The 20112-nt window shown below is 28.3% G+C and overlaps 2 protein-coding genes across 3 annotated transcripts; one reads left to right on the top strand and one right to left on the bottom strand.

The window, feature by feature from the left end:
* Nucleotides 1–1575: 1575 nt before the first annotated feature.
* LOC111037475 (frizzled-2-like) lies at nucleotides 1576–5424 on the bottom strand. Its single transcript, XM_022320072.1, has 2 exons — nucleotides 3754–5424; nucleotides 1576–2621 (listed from the first exon to the last, which is right to left on the bottom strand). The coding sequence occupies exons 1-2, from the start codon at nucleotides 4979–4981 to the stop codon at nucleotides 2089–2091; spliced, it is 1761 nt and encodes a 586-aa protein (XP_022175764.1). The 5' UTR covers nucleotides 4982–5424; the 3' UTR covers nucleotides 1576–2088.
* Nucleotides 5425–12851: 7427 nt separating this feature from the next.
* Nucleotides 12852–14845, top strand: LOC111037477. Of its 2 annotated transcripts, XR_002604886.1 has the most exons (4): nucleotides 12852–13436; nucleotides 13583–14013; nucleotides 14101–14263; nucleotides 14386–14845. XR_002604886.1 is itself a non-coding variant. In XM_022320075.1 (3 exons), the coding sequence occupies exons 1-2, from the start codon at nucleotides 13269–13271 to the stop codon at nucleotides 13784–13786; spliced, it is 372 nt and encodes a 123-aa protein (XP_022175767.1). In that variant the 5' UTR covers nucleotides 12852–13268; the 3' UTR covers nucleotides 13787–14013; nucleotides 14101–14845. The 2 variants fall into 2 exon arrangements, 1 of the variants encoding a protein (XP_022175767.1); XM_022320075.1 differs by having other exon boundaries at nucleotides 14101–14845.
* Nucleotides 14846–20112: the final 5267 nt, after the last annotated feature.

A 20112-nucleotide genomic window follows, 5' to 3' on the forward strand; every position in this document is an offset into this window, starting at 1 on the left:
TTAATTGTTTGAGATTTTCACTAATTTCATTAAAATATGAACTTTTAAAGCTTTTAAATAAAATCATACCAATCAATGTATTTTAATATTTTTAAATTAGTATAAAAACAATTTATTTGGGATCTCATATTAAATTTTAATCTTTTTAACTGTATTTAAATTGTTTAACATTTAGCTAAAATTAAAATAATTTCAAATGCCTACACAAATTTAAAATTAGGCTAAATATTTTGAAAACTTATTTGAAAATGATAATTGGAGTAGGACTTTACGGTCCAAAAATGGGTTTTGTGACCTTACAAACATCAAAACTTTATTAACATTACATTTTAACATTTTAGAGCAACATCAGTGGTCTACAATCTACATGAAGTTAACCTAATTAATATTTTGCTAACGGCTTACCTACAAATCATCGTAATGAGCAAGATAAATAAATGTGAAAATTTTTAGTCGATATGCCTAAGTTAGTGGGGCAACTTTACATGCTCTGCACGTTTACATAATTAGTAATGTTTATCTTTGCAACAATTATTTTTACAACCATATAAAGTAAATATTAAGGGCTAATATCCAAAATATTTTTTTTTGTACAAAAATGATTTCCATTTATTTAAAAGTATTTCACAAAAATTTTAATTCAATACAAAAGATTTAAAATAAATTATTGTAACAGTGTTGTTTTATTAATATAAAAAATTGCTCAGGTCTTATATTTATATATATATAAATGTAAGAATTAAGTACCATATTAATTGCAGTCAATAGTAACTAATATATATAATTATAAATATAAAATAAAAATTATGTTAATAAATTGTATATTCCCGATAATTTGAAACTTGGAGAAAACTCAGTGAATTGTATTTAAAAATATTTGTGATCAAAATCCCTTCTAATAATTACAATTTTTTAAAATTGATATGTTAACATTCAAGTTACCGAGAATCTACAAGAATTGTACATTTAACAAAATAATTAGCGTTTACAGTAAAAAATATAAATATAAAGATTATTTTGATTTAAGTTCATATAATATTGCAAGAGTAATAATCATAACAACTATGTTTTTTACTTAAAATGAATAAACACAATAATAATTGCAACAAAACTTATAAATATAAAGATTTAAATGATGTTTTAGTTTAATTAATATAAAGGACATACAAATTAAACTTTGGAATTATGTCTTATGAGCTTAATGTTAAAATTATGGCAGTTTTATAACAAAGAAATGTTCATAAGTCTTAACTGAAAAACAAAAGGTCAAAGTTTTATTTAATTGGTTCTTGATACTCACATTGAATAAATATTTACGTACAAATTATTTAATAAGTTTGTTCAAAGGAAATATTTTGGTAACAATATAGTTGTTTATAGATAATTACAGTAGTTTTCAAGAAAACAGTGTCAATACGGCTCGAGTCACTAGGCGTTTACGCCTAATTGTACTCGAACAATAAATTGTTAAATCACAATAACCTACAATGATTAATGTTAATGCCAATACAGCAAAGCCAACACTCATAGAATAAAAATACAAACACTCACACACACACACACATCCACACACACATATATATATATATGTGTGTGTAACAAATTATCATAAAGAATCATAACATTACATAAATAATAGTAGTAGAAATTGTGGTATATAAAATGTAAAAAATATATAATTCTAACGTCACATTAATAATAAAATTATTATATTACTCAGAAATAAAGATAACTGTTACTACTTAGTAATATTAATTATATTGTTAAAAAAGCCTAAATAATGATTATTATTATTTTCTATGTACACATACATTTAATTACCACCAAATTTATAATTATATACATGACATTTAGTGATGCTAATTGTTTATTAATTAAGAAGTAGCTTGATTTTGATAACTTATACTATGTACATTGAATATTGGACTTGAAATCAATATAACAATTAATTAGATAAACAAAATGTGGTATCAAATCATCCCTAATTTATTAAATGTCCTGTGAATAGTATAAAATATATTAGTCTGTAAGAAATCTAAATTAAAAACAAATATGTTGATACATTAATAAACCAAACTTTAAATTTAATTAAACATAAGCTTCAGATTTTCCTGAATTAGGTCGAATTCGAGCCAAAAATTTTTGCCAACTATTCAGAGTTTTACTAGACCAAATCCAAACACTCGATGTAAGACCAACTAATAATGAAACAAAATATTTAGCTATAAACACCTCAAAGCTAGGTTTTTTTCCCGTGTCACTGGGTTGAGAAGGACATGGCAGAGCATACTTTGGATCTTGACAAAGAGTAGAGTGCCAACTAATAATCCATGAACTGAGATTGACATGTTCATAAACTAAACATAAGATTTGAGCCACAGCAGGTACTGTGTATAGAACACTAAAGACGCCAATGCGTATCATCAATTTTTCCAATTTTTCAGTACCTCGAGTACCATCATGTTTCATTACTTTTCGAATGCGGCATAAAGAAACAAATCCAGCCATCCAAAATGCTGTACCCAAAATCAGGTAAACTACTAAAGGAAATAGCACCATGTCTCTCACAGCCGTATCATCACTCCAAACAGCCATTGAACAGATACCGGTTAAAACATCACCTAAAATATTTAAACAAAATAAAATAATTTTTTACTAACAATTTCATAAATAACAAGATAAATGTACAATTTAAGGATCAGAAGATCTGTGTACTCATAAAATAAGCTTTTATTTATTTATTTTATAAGATTTGTTATAATAGTTTGTAGGTGTGCAATACTTGAAATTGAAATGCAACTATTGTCTATGACTTGTGATATATATTTTAACAAAATTGTAAACACCGTTAAATATCTAATCAAAATTTTTATATGAAACTTGAATATTTCATGGGAAATTAAGTGTAAATAATCAAAACTTACATAACTGTGAAATTTTGTTTATACTAGGTAATTATTATTAAAATATATGATGCCCAGCATGAGTAAAAAAGAAGTATAAATACAGGATGCGGCGTAATGGACTCCCACATTTCCGAAGTGAATTAAAAAAAAACGATACAAGATAAAGAAAAAAAATTTTTATTTTTAAAAACTATATTATATAAGGTTTTTTTAAAATTAGTTTTTAAAAATTATATCGTCTAAATGATTGCATTGACGAGCAACGCACATATGGAGCCGTTCTCGAAAGTTTTCCATCACTTTCGCCAGCATATCGAGTGGAATCGCGGACTTAGGACGTCCAACCGGTTTTTAGGCATTGCAGATCCCGTTGCTCTTAAATTTTGTACCCAATTCAAAATCATTTTCCGATCAGGGACACTTTCGTTTGGATTCAAACTGAACCGATTGCGAAATGCTCTCTGTCGCAATCACACATTCAGCGTTTTTGAAAAATGCCTCAATAACGAAACCAAGTTGTTCACCAGACCACGGCATGGTGACGACTAAAAACCTTATTAATAATCTAATCTAGCGAAATAAACCACTTTAATCTAATCAGTTTAATTACGCGCTAATGATTATTTGAAATATGGGAGTCCATTACGCCGCACCCTGTATAAACTTATAAACCTAGTGGCTTAAAATAGGATTTAAAAGTTCTTCAAACAAGATATTGTGTTTTATGTCTTACAATATTAGGTTTATTATTGTTTAATATTGTATCTAAATACCTATTAAGAGGGACCTTGGTAGTATTTTATACTAAACATAATATTTTATTATAATTGTGTGAACATTTACTTACCCTCAATTTTTCCCAAAGCCAATACTGTAATTGTTTTAGCAGCAGGAACCGTCCATGCCGCTAAGTGGAAATAATGAGAATTTGCTTCAATAGCTTCATGTCCCCATTTAAGTCCCGCAGCAAGGAACCAAGTCAATGTCAACACAACCCACCATACAGAAGATGCGCTACTAAAGAAATACGACACCATAAATAGTACAGTACACCATTCATTATCGTCTGTACCTTGAGTGATTAAATTTTGCTTGTTGCACGCAATGTTGTTTCCCGATAAATATCCAATCAGATAAGATATAGAAACCATCAGATAACACAAAGACAAGAATATTATTGGTCGTTCTGGATATCGAAAACGGTGTGTATCAATGGCAAAAGTTAATGAAGTAAACAAACAGGATATAGCACACAACACAGACCACAGAGCCACCCATGATCTAGCTCTGCGCATTTGATCTTGACTCCAGAATGCATCACAGGGTACTCCACAATCCTTTACTACTTTATTGCCAACTTTTAATGTATAAACTTGATTGCTCCTATCAGATCTTTTTTTGTTACTATTAGACTCAATTCGAAATTGTTGTGGGCAAACAAACCCAATATCAAAGCTATTGGGATTATTTGGATATCCTTGATCTCCTGAAAAGTGTCTAGATCCGGGTGCTGTTAAATCTTTTCCGCTTTGTTCTATTAAACCAGTCTGTGGTGTTGGAGAAGTGTTTGTTACATTATTCTCACCGACGCAGAGTTGCCCATTTTCAGGGAACTTTGAACATTCCAGATTATCGGGCCATTCAATTTGAAAACGGTTCATTATTGCCTCACAGCCATTGCGCGCTGACACACACAGTGACCGACAGGGTGGAATAGGTCTCTCAATTATGGTGCACACGGGAGCGAAGACGCTGCACAAAAAGAATTGCAGATCGTGGGAACATTGGATTTTTACCAACGGATAGTATTGCTGCACTTCGAAACCCGCTTCGTCTTGACGCTGTTGGCCCAACAAGTTGGGCATGATTGTTTCATTATATGCAATGCCCATGCAAAATGGTATGGTGATGGACTCACACCGGCCATGGTGACCGGTAGGGTCGTCGCCGATCGAACCGTCTTGGATCTGTTGACTCGACGAGTGTGCAAACGAAACCGAACATTTTACCATAAATAACAGCATCATTGCTGTCATGAGCAGCGCTGCCGCGAAACGCGGTCCGTGCGACGCCATGTCGACGCGACGGGATACCACGGGTGGAATTTACAAAGAAACGCTGAAAACGGTTGGTCGGCAGGCACCAGGGGCCGTGAATCTATTGACAACGTCCATTTCGTCCAACACTCGATGACTTACAGTCCGCCATTCGATTCGGGCTGAAAAAAACGGCCGCGACGGTGCCGTAGTTTTCGGGCGGCGAGTGACGGCGGAGAGAGACGCGCGCACGAGACAACGACGCGGACAATTGACGACGGCGAATACTAATTAAAAAACTATTCATCTACGCACACGAAATAGCCATTAATGAGAACGGGACGATTAAATTAAACAACGAGAACACCACTACGGACAGGTGCGACGCGGGGGTGTTATGTTATTGTACTGTTACCGTAATAGACAATAGTGTATACACACATTACACAACTGTACACACAATCAAATGCATTCAATTCCGTTATCACACCATTCGATGAGCATTATAGCTGCAATGCTGCCGGAACCGGAGCAACAAGAACCTGGAATTCACGGGGAGCTTGTAGATGTCGGTTGCTTACACCGTCCGTGCACAATATTTACTCTACCTCCATGAGTTGATAACACGGCGTGATTGTGTGAGATAATATTTTATACGGCGGACCGCTGTAGCATTAAAATATTAAAGAAATTCGCAAAATATGAACAAATAAAATCATTAATGAACAACATTTTGTGAATATTATCAAATACTATAAACGATATTATGTCTATGCACGATTAAAGATATTATTAAGGTACCTATATTATAAGTAATGAGTGAAACACGAACTGTTAACATTGCCTCCAAGATTTTTATATTAGTTGCCTATTTTACTCCTTTGTCTCATAAAAATGCCTGCATTTGTTTATTACGTAACCGTTGATTTATAATTTATTTATTTATATTTAATAGTATTCAATGTATAATCAATGTTATTACTATATACATTAATATATTATTACATTTTTTTATGTTAATTTTTTCATCACAAATAATATCTATATAAAGTTATAATAACTACAAAAAACAACTGTGTTTATCAATTTTTTAGATTATAATTTATAGTATAAACTATTTGGAGGAATAATTTTTTTTGGATTCTCATTCCTCAGCTATAAAAATTGAACATTTTATAATTTTTTAACTATAAAATAATTTGCAAATTTTCGAAGGTTTTCCTAAATTTGAGCATTAATTATTTATAAAAACCTATGGATCTTTAATATTTTTCAATTGCTATTATAACTTACGTGGAACCTTGTATACATTTTCAAGCATTTCGATAATTTTTAGTGACATGTTAATATACATTTTCAAAAAACAAAAAGTTAAAAAAAGAATAGTTTATGTTTATCAAAATTTGTTTGCACTAATGTTATAATTTCACCTTTTAGTATCGTAGGATTGGTTAAATTATAATTACAGTTAAGTCATGATAACTTAAACCTTGATAAATCAAAAAACTTGACAACTCGATTTTTTTTTTATTACCCTAGAAATTCTCATAACACTCGATGTATTATAGGTCTTGTTAACTCGATTATAAAATTGTGATGAATAACTTAGTCGAAGTATATTATTATATCTGTGATATCTGGCCATCTGGGTATCTGGGTATTTCATGGTATTATGTTTTATCTCGAGTACTGAATAATAAAGGTTCAACAAATAGATAGAAATTAATTATTAGCGCATGCACAATAACAGTATGTATGTATTGGTTAGTATTTACCTATCTACCAGTCTATCGCTGTATGGTGAGTATTTTTAAACATTTAGTTTTTAAACATGTCTCACAAATGAAAATGAAATCATTTAAGCATAAGTGACAAAGTTCGTGTGATATGATTATGGCGAACCAAGCAATATCATCATTACAAACTGTTAGGCAATTTGTTGAATCTGTCGCAGGCGTGGGTAGTTCTATATTCGAAGCCATAGGCAAACTAAAAGATTTTGTCGATAAACAGCCGAAAACCCAAAAATTAATTACAAATTATTTTTCTACTATATCTAATAAATAATACATATGTACATATAATACCATTATATATACATATATAATAAATATATATACTATCCATATATACTTATAATACCATTGTATCTTTTTTAGTTTTTGCATAACATGTATGTAAATATATGTATCATGCATAAAATATCAATATAAAATTTTTATATTTTATTACATAACTTGCAGTTTTGATTTAATTTTGATAATGTCGAGTTAGGTATCTCGAAGTTTATTTTTATACTCCTTTAGCATCGAGTTATCGCGACTAGACTGTATTATTATGAAAACAAAAACATTATAATTGTTACTATGAATAATGATTGTTGCTTAATCCTTATGGTTTATGGATTTATCAATGTATGATATATTGATAATTAAATTAATAATCTGTCAAAAACCAATTCATGAAAATAATAAGGAGTAAAATAGGCAACTAATATAACAATCTTGGAAGGCAATGATTTATTTTATTCCCTGGTTTTTATAATATGCTAGTGTCCCGTATTATCATTTATAGTATTTGATATTATTCATGTCTTACAATTCACGTACTGCATACATTGTACCTTCGTGTCATATAATGTACGCCATGCCGAAGAAAGAGATGAAGAGTGATTGATTTAGATTCTTACCGTAATTAATAATAATATATATATGTAATTTTTAATAATAATAATCGTGTTGTATTATATTATTGTCTATTGTATATTAATAAAATTATATGTAATTGTTGGTACCCAAGTGTCTATCTGCTATGCGATATGAGCTATCGTTCTATATTTCTATGAATTATACTATGAATGTTGTCAACATTTAAAATATTCGAACGCTTACACCCAGAGAAATATCTTGAGTAGGTAGTTTCAACAAACTACAATTGTTGATCATTAATAAACCTACTTTTGTTGGAATAAAAAACATATTATTGTTATTGCAAACTCTTTGTGAATTTAATTATATCCTTAACTATTTCTACAATCTTGTTTGTTAATCTATATAAACATTTATTTCATCTTTCTCTTACAAAAGTATTAACCATTTTATAATTGTAATGAACAATCGGAACTAATTTAATAAACCTCCCAGTTATTTTATACTCGGAGTTTGTTAATATTACCCATATGCGTATTAAAATATTAGATAATGCTATATTTTTTATTGAACGCATTTTCCATATAAATCGACAGTTGAAATGTACAAACTGGTCGGTTTTTTAGTCAATATTTTATTGATAAAACATATAAACTATTATGAGATATTTAAATATTTGTTATTGTATTGATGGATCATAGATATTTTATCACTGGACGCTGCTGGTCTATAGACAGTCCTCGTTAACGGTTTTTTAATTTACTTATTATAAGTCAAGTGTCGTGTATTTTATTTTGATTTATATGATTTTGTGACTCGAGTTATATAATATAATATATTAATTTAAGTACCTATACTTATATTATATTATATTGGTAGAACACTAGAACCAGAACGGCAGAACCTCTTCAAAAGGTACGTATCTACTAGTTTGTATTATTATATCTACCTATCTAAATATTTTAATCGTTTTTTCTATAGGTTTCTCTATTGAGAATTCCTATTTAAGACAATAATACCTAACCTACTAGTATATCTACTTCCTATATTATCTCATTAATAGTTTGTTATAATATATTAAATAATAAGTCAGTAGGTATAAGTAATATTTAAGTATGATTTGTTTTATATGTAGGTAAAATTAATTTTTCATTATTATCAACATTGGTGGTTCATTACAAAGTGATTCATATGTTAAAGCCTTCTAGTACCTACCTACATATGAATGTATTGAAGATAACTGTAGGTACCCAAGCATTTCCTAACTTAGATAGTTAAAAAAAACGTTATACGAAAACACTTGAAAGATAATTCAATAAAATTAACACCTAACGTAAAAAACCTTATCAATAATACAGCAATACCCGAAAACATTTTAAAAGTTACCAAGCTTCAATTGAATCAGATGATGTATTTGAGTTTAAAAATGTATTACCAGCTACTGAGCGTAGAAATGAACTTGATAATGAACATTTTAGTATCGATAATGCTATTCATTTAGTACATCAATCAGCAATACATTTTACAATGGCACTACATAATAATAATAATTTTACTAGAAAAGATGTAGTAAATATACCAAAGGAAATTTCACAAAGTCTGATTAATCCTATAGCTAAACTATTAAAAAATTTGGAAATTATAAAATCAATGATCCATTATTACTATCATCATTTCATACCCTTATTTCTGCTTTTTCGACCCCTTTTAAATTGTGCAGTTCTGAATATATGTTAAATAAATGGTTAACAAAGAATAATCTATATTCTAATATTCATTAATTCACTATTAACAATGAAATTATTTTAGTTTCTACTTTAGGTGAAACTAACTATAGTGAACAGGCTACAAAATGTATTTTAATGCCAATAGATTTTCAATTTAAATCATTTTTTGAACATAATGATAACTTATTAACAACTTTAACACATTACAATTATTTAAAAAATACTTCTGATGGCACAGATTTGGCACATTTTATTCAGGGAAGTTTATGGAAAGAAAAAATTATTCCTTATAACAATAAAATTGTAATACCATATTTTTTATACATTGACGATTTTGAGGTTAACTACCCTTTAAGTTCTCATTCCTCTTGTCATTGCATTTGTGCAATTTATTATAGTTTCCCGTTAAGCAACCAATCTAAGCTAACAAATATATTTATCGCAGCTTTACTAAAATCTGTTGGTGTAAAAAATTTTGGCAATGATCTATGTTTAAAGCAGTTGATTAATCAATTAAATAAACTTGAAGTTGATGGATTACTAATTAAAACATCAGAAGGAATAAAAAAAGTCTACTTTGTTTTAGGTTTAGTTGTATGAGATAATTTAGGATTAAACTGTATACTAGAGTTTAGTAAATCTTTTTCTGCCAACTATTTTTACAGATTTTGCAAAGAAAAAAAATGTAATACCCAAAAATCATGTACAGAGAATGAGTTATTACTGTGTAACTATCAAAATTGTAATGAAGACATAAATACAAATGATTTCAAACAAACTGGGATTAATAAAGAACCAATTTTACACCAATTAACTTCTTTCCATGCCACTAAAAATTACAGTATTGATCTAATGCATGATATTTATGAAGGAATCTGTCATTATAGTTTATAACATGTGTCACATCATCAAATATTACACAGATGATGTAAAAATATTCTCTTTACAAACTTTAAATCTAAGAAAGAAAAAATTTAATTATGGCTGTATTGATATTGGTAATGTCTCACCTGATATTCAATCACACAATATACACAATTTCCACTTAAAAATGACTGCCAGAGAAATGATGACTTTTTTTACATTTTTTTCCCCTGATAATTGGTGATTTAATCCCTAATGATGATCCAGTATGGTCATTTTTTTTTAAATTTTTTGGAAATCGTAGATATTTTACTTTCAAGTCTAATAAAAAATAATTCAATAATTCGCTTAGAACAACTTATTAAAAATCATCATTTAGATTATGTTTTACTTTTTCAAGATACATTAAAACCAAAACATCATATACTATTACATTATCCAATAGTAATTCTTCAATCTAGAGCGCCGAAACATTTTTGGTGTTTCAGATGTGAAGCTAAACACAAAAACCTAAAAACATATGCTTGAAATATAAGTTCTAGAAAAAACATTACAATGTTGTTAGCTAAAAAATATCAATATAAGTATGCATTTAACATAATGAACACTGAAAATAATAAAAATATTGAACTTAAAGAAAAATATAAAATAATAAGTAATAACACAGTATTTTTACAAAGAATGTTTGGTCTTCCTTCTGAATGTTTTTTTAAGTTATTCTCAGGTTGAATATAAAGGCACAATATACAAAATTGGGTACTTTTTAACAAATTTTATAGATGAAGTTTGTCTTTATGAAACTTTAGAAATAATCATTAACAAAAATAATTTAACTGTTACATTTGTAGTTAATCAAATAGAAATTGAGTGCTATTGTCCCCGTTTAAAATCATATAAAGTAAATAATGATAAAAATTTCATTTTAAAAACTATATTAAATCCTGAAAATTGTAGTGGACCACCAATTAATATTAATACTCTTGTGAATGGAGATTTGGTTATTCGATTAAAAGAATATTTTTAAATATCTGTTTTGTAATGAATGTAAAATATAAGTCTTTATTATAATTTTTTTTTTAATTAACATAAGTGTAAACTGTTAGTATTAACTATATTAGTATATTTAAAATGTATAATTATATAATAAGCAATAATTTTAGAGTTAAAGTAAATTTATTTATTTTTTCTGAAAAAAATAACATTAATTATATTTTGTTAAATTTTTAGTATTTATAAATCAAAATAAATTTACAATGATAATGATAATGAGACACTAGTCAAACTAACGCATGTACATATTTTTAATTGCTAATTTAAATTTATTTATGTTATATATTTGCTTAATTTCGGTAGGGAGTTGGTTAAATAATTTAATACCTTTATTTATATTGTAATTTGTTATTAATGTGGTATTTGGGTTAATTAATTTTAATTTTCTGACTATTGTTTTTTAAAATTTTCTAACTTCAACCGCAGTTAATTTATTACAAATTAACATAAAATACATAAATAAATTGTTATTTGTTCTTTGTTGCCTGCAATTAGTATTATAAAGATTATTACAAATGGATGTCTGGGTTAGTGATGAAGAACTTTTAAATTGTACTGAACTCCAACAAGGTTCAATCCAAGATATGGACTAAAATGAAGCAGGACATAATAATAATATACTGGATATGGATAAACAGAGATCTATATTAAATCAGATCTCGTCACAATACCTTCAATACCTAACATGCCAGATGATGAATGTGTACAAGTTTGGAAAATTCTACAATCATGGAATTTAGAATATGTATATAAAACATGTATAGGTAAGCATTATTCAGTTAATTTTTGAATCCTGAGTGGAGCAATGTATTGATTTTATAATCATGTTGTTTTTTTTTTATTTTTTTTTTTGTGTCTTGTGTACAAGATAATAAGTAGGTATGAAAATATATTACTTACTTAGTAATATTATAGGTATTCGCTCAGAATCTATTTTTGTACCTATACTATGATTTTATATCATTGAATTCAAATTTAACACAAAATCTAGTACAATGTCTCTCAAGACACCTAATGTACAGCAGAGCGTTACCCACCTACTCACTTTTTATTAGTTTATAACAGCGGTTCCCAACCGGGGGTACGCGTACCCCAAAGGGTACTCGCGATGATCTCAAGGGGTATGCGAAAAAAATTGAGCAATGGCGGACAAATATTGAATTTGGTTAATTTAAAACTATTTGTTTCGGAAATATGCAATATATGTTATTACAAATGAAAACTTGTGTCACACAAATAACAATTTTTTCTTATCTTATAGATGTGGATTACAGAGTATAGAATACCAATACTACATAGAATACTATCTTATTATAGATTATATAATAAGTTGCGGTGTTGGTATGTATTGAGCTTTGGCCGGTTTATATTGTTATCGCACATTCGTACACATGGGTAAAACTTAATTTTATAATGGAATCAGTATGTCGATTGCTTTCAAACTGTGATTATTGTATGAAAACTTTTCTTATTTATATTTTATAATTCCTTATTTTCCATATTGTTTATTAAATAAGTAAAATAAGTATTTTATTATGTGTCTTATTACTCAATATAAAAATATATACATTTATTACATTATATTATTGTTATTTTTAATTAAATGTTTTAAGAGTGGTTACGTGAAAAAATTTTAAAAATTTAAAGAGGGGTACAATCTAGAAAAATATTAAACTTAGGGGTACAGAAGAAAACAAAGGTTGGAAACTGCTGGTTTATAATATTATAATATAATTATGACTATAAAATTTACACATTGTATTTTTGTTGTTTTAGATCAATGTATTGATATAGAAGTCTTGAGTTATATGAACAGTGAACATGTGAGATTATTACTGGCAAATTTTCCTCTTGGTATTCAAATCATGTTTGAAAAATATGTTCATAATTTTTAACCAAGGTACCAGTTGGACAGAATCATATTCCATTTGAAGAACCAGAATTGATCCCAGTAACACAAAATATTGTTCCAACAAATGAAAATAATATATTATATATTATATAAATCAAATTCTCACAAAAAGTACACAAGGTTATATGGTTGCTGAATTTTATTTTAAAAATAAAAAATTGAATGAATCGTACCGTACACTATTAGTCGAATTGATAATTAACGATTTAATAAAAAAAAATCGTACTATGACGATAGATTTAGCTAGAACTATATCAAATGCCATTATTATGGCATTTCCAACAGAAATAAAGGTAAGCACTTTTTTAAGTGTTAAATTTAATATTAACATTATTTTATTATTAAACAGTAAAAATTACTGTTTTGAACACATTGATTGAAAAATTACTTATAGAATAATTCAACTGTTTTTCACCATTTTTATTTTTATTATTTGCAGGATATTTATTTTTTAAAAGATAGTACTTGCAAAGCTCCTAAAGGAAAGGTTTATATGAAATACTTCAACACTATGAAGAAATTAAAAAATGGAGGCTTAAAAGTAGGAAACAATAATACATACGAAATTAAGAAGATGGTTTATAGATCCGAAGATCTACTTAATTCTTCACTAGGTGTTTATAATGTGCAAAAAAATAATTAATTGTTATCATTCAATATATTGATTGTTATATGGTTTACGTAGTAATTGAACCTGATTTAGATTATATGTCACTTTCTTTATTAAACAATGATGATTTGTCTTGGCCTGAAGTTGAAACAATATGGAAAAATACAATTAACTTCAGACTTCAATACATAAGAACAAATGATATAGCATCCATTTTTAATAAATGGTTACATTATACAAAGCCAATGGACCATAAATTAGTAAGTAATCAAAAATATTCTAAATTTTGATTAAAATAGGTATGTATTTATTGAATTATATATTTTATTTAATCAATAATATTATAGATAGAGATTGATTTTTGTCGAATATACCCAAATTTTAAAAACTTGAATGTTAAATTTGAAAAAACATTACCAACTTAAATAAGTATATTGAATGATCATGTCAAAGATAGTGGAAGTGTAGCTCTATTACGTCAGTTAAAAGAATCTACCAATTTATGTAAAAGTAAGATTTTAGGTTTACATTTTTGGACAGCACTATTCATAACTATTTGTTTATTTATTTTTGGATGGTGAAACCTTTACTCTATTATATTTGCTACATTCAATATTTTTGCCTACAACTAGAAAATTGACTTTGGGTGAACAAAGCAACAAATCACGCATACAAGATTTCCAAAACTCATTAATTATCATAGCACATACTGCAGTAGAAGTAGAATTAATTTTAGAAAAACTAAAAAAGCAAAAAAATAACATACAACCTTGTATTTTAATTGTTGGGTCATTATTAAACTCTGTCCAAATACTTGTATACTTTGATGATATAGAATACAAAGTATTCTCCGCTTTTAAAGCTGCAGATATATGTTTAAAAATTTTTCATGTATTCAATTTAGAATATCCACTACAATGCAATAATGTATGGTTGTTTTTACAAATTTATTATTATGCAATTTTGACAAAATATGATAGTAGTAGTTTGATAAGACAAATTTGTTCAGGTATGGATACAAATTTAACTGATTTAGATTCTAGCGTTTAGATAGTAACATTTGTGATTATACAATATACTCGTATATTTATGCTTTTTATACTTCAATATGTAGCTTCATTTACATTTAAGCTGTAGTAATAACAATATATTATATAGGTATTCTTTTTGTATTACATTTTTATTAAAAAAAAAAATATGTCTATTTCTTATATTGATGTCATATTATAATAATGTAAACAATTATTGTTTACAATTGTTAAATTATAAATACTAAGTGTTTGTACTTTAATAGGTAGGTATATCTTATATTTGTGATATTATACCTATAATATATATTTTTTTTTATTGTTTTTTATTATTAATAATACCTAGTATAATATAATGATGTAAAGAATTATTATTTTATTTTACTTTACATAATTTAAAAAAGTTAGTTAATAAGTATTTTGTTTTTATTTTATTATTATTATTATTATTTTATATTCATTGTCTTAGGACGATTTTGGTATTATATTTTATACTTTTCATGATGATGATGACTTGTAATAATATATAATATATTTTTATTTTATTTTATAATTATATGCACCAGAGAGCATTATTATTATATTATTCTTTTTGTATTGAGTTTCTATTAAAAATTAAAATATGGTCATTTTATTTTACTTCTTATAACTAAAATACTTAGTTTTTATACTTAAATAGGTATAGTTATGTATATAATACCCACCTAAATATATAAATGTATTTTTTTATTTACTGTATACCTTTTACATATACCACATAATTTATAATTTTTGTATTGATTCTCTATAATTAGTATTGGAATTTAGCACAATTTAATAATGTTAATTAATATTTTATTTTAGTTTATATAATTTAAGAGAGTTAAATTAATACAATGATGATTTTAATAAACAGGTAAATCATATTTTATTTTATGTTATTATAATATTTATTGGCAATAATTTAGTAAATAATTTTATGTAAAAAAAATTCCTCACCCTATACAAGTATAATAAATATAACTAATAAGGTAGGAACTTACATCATATTAATATTTAAATTTGAACCCATTGATCATTACTTGCTTGCAGACCTAGCCAAGTAATAAGTTATAAATTTATAATAAACTTGTTTTGTAATATCAATGAGTAAATCATTGTTTCTACCTTTCATTTTGTTAGGCAGAAATAATGATAATAAGTAAAATCAACTATCATTTTATTAATTGTACATATTAATTTGTAAAATACAAATTTTTGTCAATAGTCAAAATAACAAAAGGTTTATGGATATAAATATATCAATGTGTTGGTTTGTGATGACCATGGTTGGCAATATTAACAATTATTTTATTAATTCTACCTATATTAAAATTAACCAAGAGGTTGGTTAATATGACCTAAATTGCCTTGCAATATTAATACATAGTTTGTTGACCTAACCTAACGAACAGTTTGTAGATTCAACCTAACTTTTTCTCAATAATACCTAGGTATTTCTCTGGGTGATATACAACAAATCTTGCCTGAATATTTTTGAATAAATTGCTATGAGAAAAACTTATGAAGGATATTGTTATCATTTTTAAAACTTTTGTGCTGAGCCGTAACATTTTTGTCAACACTTTAAAAAAAAGTAGTTATAAAATAATTTGTGATATTTATAGATATCTTCTTTTTTTTCCTTTTTATAGTTTTTTGTTTTGATTTATCTAAGATACATGTTTTTTTTAGTATATATTGGTATAAGAAGATTTTTAAAAGTTTTTCATACATCTATTAACATATTTTTGAAAATACATAAACAATATAACTATTATAAGCGTTAAAGGTTAGAATTTTATGAAATGTTGTCAAAATCGTGAACATTTGAAAATAAATATTATTCATAGCTAAGGTTTGAAAACTGAATAAAAGGAGGAAATGAATGGATAATTAATTCAAAACGTAATAGTTATTTTATCTTATGTAGGTACCTAAAAACAATTCATTATTCAAAATACATTAAAATATGCTAGAAAAAAATGTTTTGGTAAGAAAAGCGAATCTGTAATAATTTGTAATTTTTCAAAGGTTCTAAAAGGTATTAGTACTTTACTACTTTAAGCTCAAAAGTTTGAAATTGCATGACTACAATACTTCGTAATAATAATGAGTGTTTGTAAGTCGCTTATATCAGTAAGTAAAAATAAGTAAACATATAGGTGATCGATATAATATTATTTGCACTGGTACATTATGATTGATGGGTTTCCCTATTTCGTTTACCCGTTAGACGTTACACATTATAATCTATTATATTTATTTATATGTTATAATATGCAGTCGTAGTGTATATATATGGTCATGAGAACGATCAACAATAGTCAATCGTTTCCTTTAATATTCAGATAATATCAATGTTCCTATGTAGGTACCTATATTGTATTACGGTCATTATGAGTGTGCACATTGTCATGGCATTAAGTCCGAATTAGACATTAGTTAATGTGAATTAGTGTTATATTTAATATTCTTCTTCTTTGGCTTTTTACCGGCCTTTTAGGTCCATTGCCGCAACAACATACTGTCTCCATTCTTCTCTGTTTTGTGCCGTTTCTTCGGCATTCCTTATTCCCAACATCTTTAGGTCTTCTTTTATTCTATCAACCCATCTCTGTCTAGGACGTCCTCTGGGCCTCTTTGCGTTTGGTTTCCATGCGGTTATTTGTCCGATTAGTCCTTTTGATCTCCATACATGCCCAGCCCATCCTATTCGTGCGCTTTTCAAGATCCCAGTAATATTGGGTTCGTTATATAATTCCTCTAAATTTTTATTGCTACGTATTTCATATTCTCCTTCATTGTTTTTGTTTGGGCCAAATATCTTTCTCAATATCTTTCTCTCAAATACTTCTAACTTTTTTTCATCTGACTTTGTCGTCGCCCAAGTACTGCTTGCATACAAAGCTATTGGTCTGACTAGAACTTTATATAGTGTTACTTTGGATTTCCTTGATAATAGTTTTGATTTGAACAATGGTAATAGTCCATAGTAGCACCTGTTTGCTGCGATGAGCCGTCTTTTCACTTCTTCGTGGCTATTAGCATCCTCATTAATATCTGCACCTAAGTATTTAAAATTTCCTACCCTTTCAAATGTGTACTCATTCACTTTCAAGGAATCCGATCTGTGGTTTTGTCTAGATACTATCATGTATTTTGTCTTTGTCTCATTAATTTTCAGGCCAATTTTTTTCCCCTCCTTCAGCAATATATCTGTTGTGTACTTTAGGTCGTCAACTGTTTCGGCTAATAGTACTATATCATCCGCGTAAGCGACTGCCGTTAGATGTCGATTGTCTTTTATTTCTATGCCCTTAGCTTGGGATATAACTGTCCTCATAACTGATTCTAGGGCGATGTTGAACAGTGCAGGTGATAAAGCGTCACCTTGTCTAAGGCCAGTCGTTACCTGAAACTCCTCTGATAATTCTCCTCCAAAACTAATTTTACTTTTTGAATTATATGTACACGATTTTATTAATCTGGTTAACTTGGCTGGTATTCCTAACGATTCCATGACTTCCCATAGTTTGTCTCTGTTGATTGAGTCATACGCTGCTTTGAAGTCAACAAATAGCAAATATGTGTCTTTATTGTATTCGTGACTCTTTTCAACAACTTGTTTTACGATGTGTATTTGATCTGTTGTTGATTTTCCTAGCATAAAACCAGCTTGGTATTCTCCAATTATTTCCTTGATATATGGGTTAATTCTAGTCAGTAGTATGTTGGACAATAGTTTATATGAAGTATTGAGTAGTGAGATCCCTCTATAGTTTTCACACTCCATGATGTCTCCTTTTTTGTGTATAGGGCATATGATGGATATACGCCATGCTTCGGGTATCTCCTCTTGTTCCCAGATTGTGTTCATAAGTTTGTGTAGCTGGTTCAGTAGACCTTGGCCTCCCTTTTTTAGGCATTCAGCTACTATTTCATCATCTCCCGGTGCTTTCCCGTTTTTTAGCATATCTAGTCCCATCTTCACTTCGTCTTCTGATGGTTTTTCAAGCTGCTGTTCTACAGTAGAGTATTGAATTATTGTGTTATTTTCATTTGGTTGGTTTAGCAATTTTTCGAACATATCTTTAAATTCACACGCAATTTCTTTACTCTCTGTTAGTAAGGATCCATCATGCTTCTTCATAGCAGTTGGCCTAGTTTGATATCCACGTTTAACTTCATTTACTTTTTCGAAAAATATTCTGGAGTTGATATTCCTGTTGTTTTCTATGGTGTGTATCCGTTCTTTTTCCCATAATCTCTTATTCCTTCTGATGACCTTTTTTGCATCCTTTTGTTTTTGTGCTAGTAGCCTTTTATTGTCTTCACTAGGGTTCTGCAAAACTTTTGTTCTTGCTTTGTCTTTTTCCTCTTGAGCTGCTTTACATTCCTCGTTAAACCATCTTTTCTTTGTCTTTTTTGATACATATCCAAGTACTTCCTTTGCTGTTATTTTGATTGCTTGCTCTACCTTTCCCCAGGCTTCATTCAGGTTCACCATTTCTTGTATGTCTCGTAATTCTATCGATATTTTTTCTTGGTACACTTTAGCTGTTATTGTCTTCAGTATATCCTTATTAATTTTTTCTTTGTGCTTATTCTTTTTTTTCCATTTTGTTGATATTCTGAGTTTGATTTTCGCTTTCACAAGGAAATGGTCCGACATTGCACTACTCCCTCGCATACTTCTTATATCTTTGACACATGATTTTATCCGGTTGTCCACTAACATGTGATCTATTTGATTTCTTACTAACCCACATGGGGAGATCCATGTTTGTTTGTGTATATTCTTATGAGGGAAGTACGTGTTACTTATTATCATATTTTTGGCAGTGGCAAAAGTGATTAGTTTGTTTCCATTGTCGTTCGTAATTTCGTGAAGACTTTCGGATCCAATTGTAGGTTTGTATATGTTTTCTTTTCCAATCTTCGCATTGAAGTCCCCTAGTATTATTTTCGGTTTATCAATCGGTAGGGTGTCACACACCAGGTCTAAGTCTTCATAAAATTTGTTTTTTATGTCGTCACTCTTATCTTCTGTCGGTGCATAACAGTTTATTAGGAACATGTTGTACCATTTACATTTGAGTTCTATGTAGCATATCCGATCGCTTATTGGTTGGAACCTCACTATATTTGTCGCAACGTTATCACTTATTACGAAACCTACTCCGTGTTCATGTTTATCTCCACCACTGTATAATATTGTATTTCCTTGAGATTTCAAGGTACCTGAGTTTGTCCATCTCACTTCTTGAATCGCAGTTAAATCCATCCCATATCGCTCAAGACACGATAGGG

The sequence above is a fragment of the Myzus persicae genome, unplaced genomic scaffold, assembly GCF_001856785.1.
Source record: "Myzus persicae strain clone G006 unplaced genomic scaffold, MPER_G0061.0, whole genome shotgun sequence".
NCBI lineage: Eukaryota > Metazoa > Arthropoda > Insecta > Hemiptera > Aphididae > Myzus > Myzus persicae.

Coding starts and splice junctions, on each gene's coding strand:
- LOC111037475 (XM_022320072.1), bottom strand. CDS start 4,981: ATGGCGTCGCACGGACCGCGTTTCGCGGCAGCGCTGCTCATGACAGCA. Junction 2,622..3,753: donor GGCTTTGGGAAAAATTGAGG/GTAAGTAAATGT, acceptor TAAATATTTTAG/GTGATGTTTTAACCGGTATC.
- LOC111037477 (XM_022320075.1), top strand. CDS start 13,269: ATGGTTGCTGAATTTTATTTTAAAAATAAAAAATTGAATGAATCGTAC. Junction 13,437..13,582: donor CATTTCCAACAGAAATAAAG/GTAAGCACTTTT, acceptor TATTATTTGCAG/GATATTTATTTTTTAAAAGA.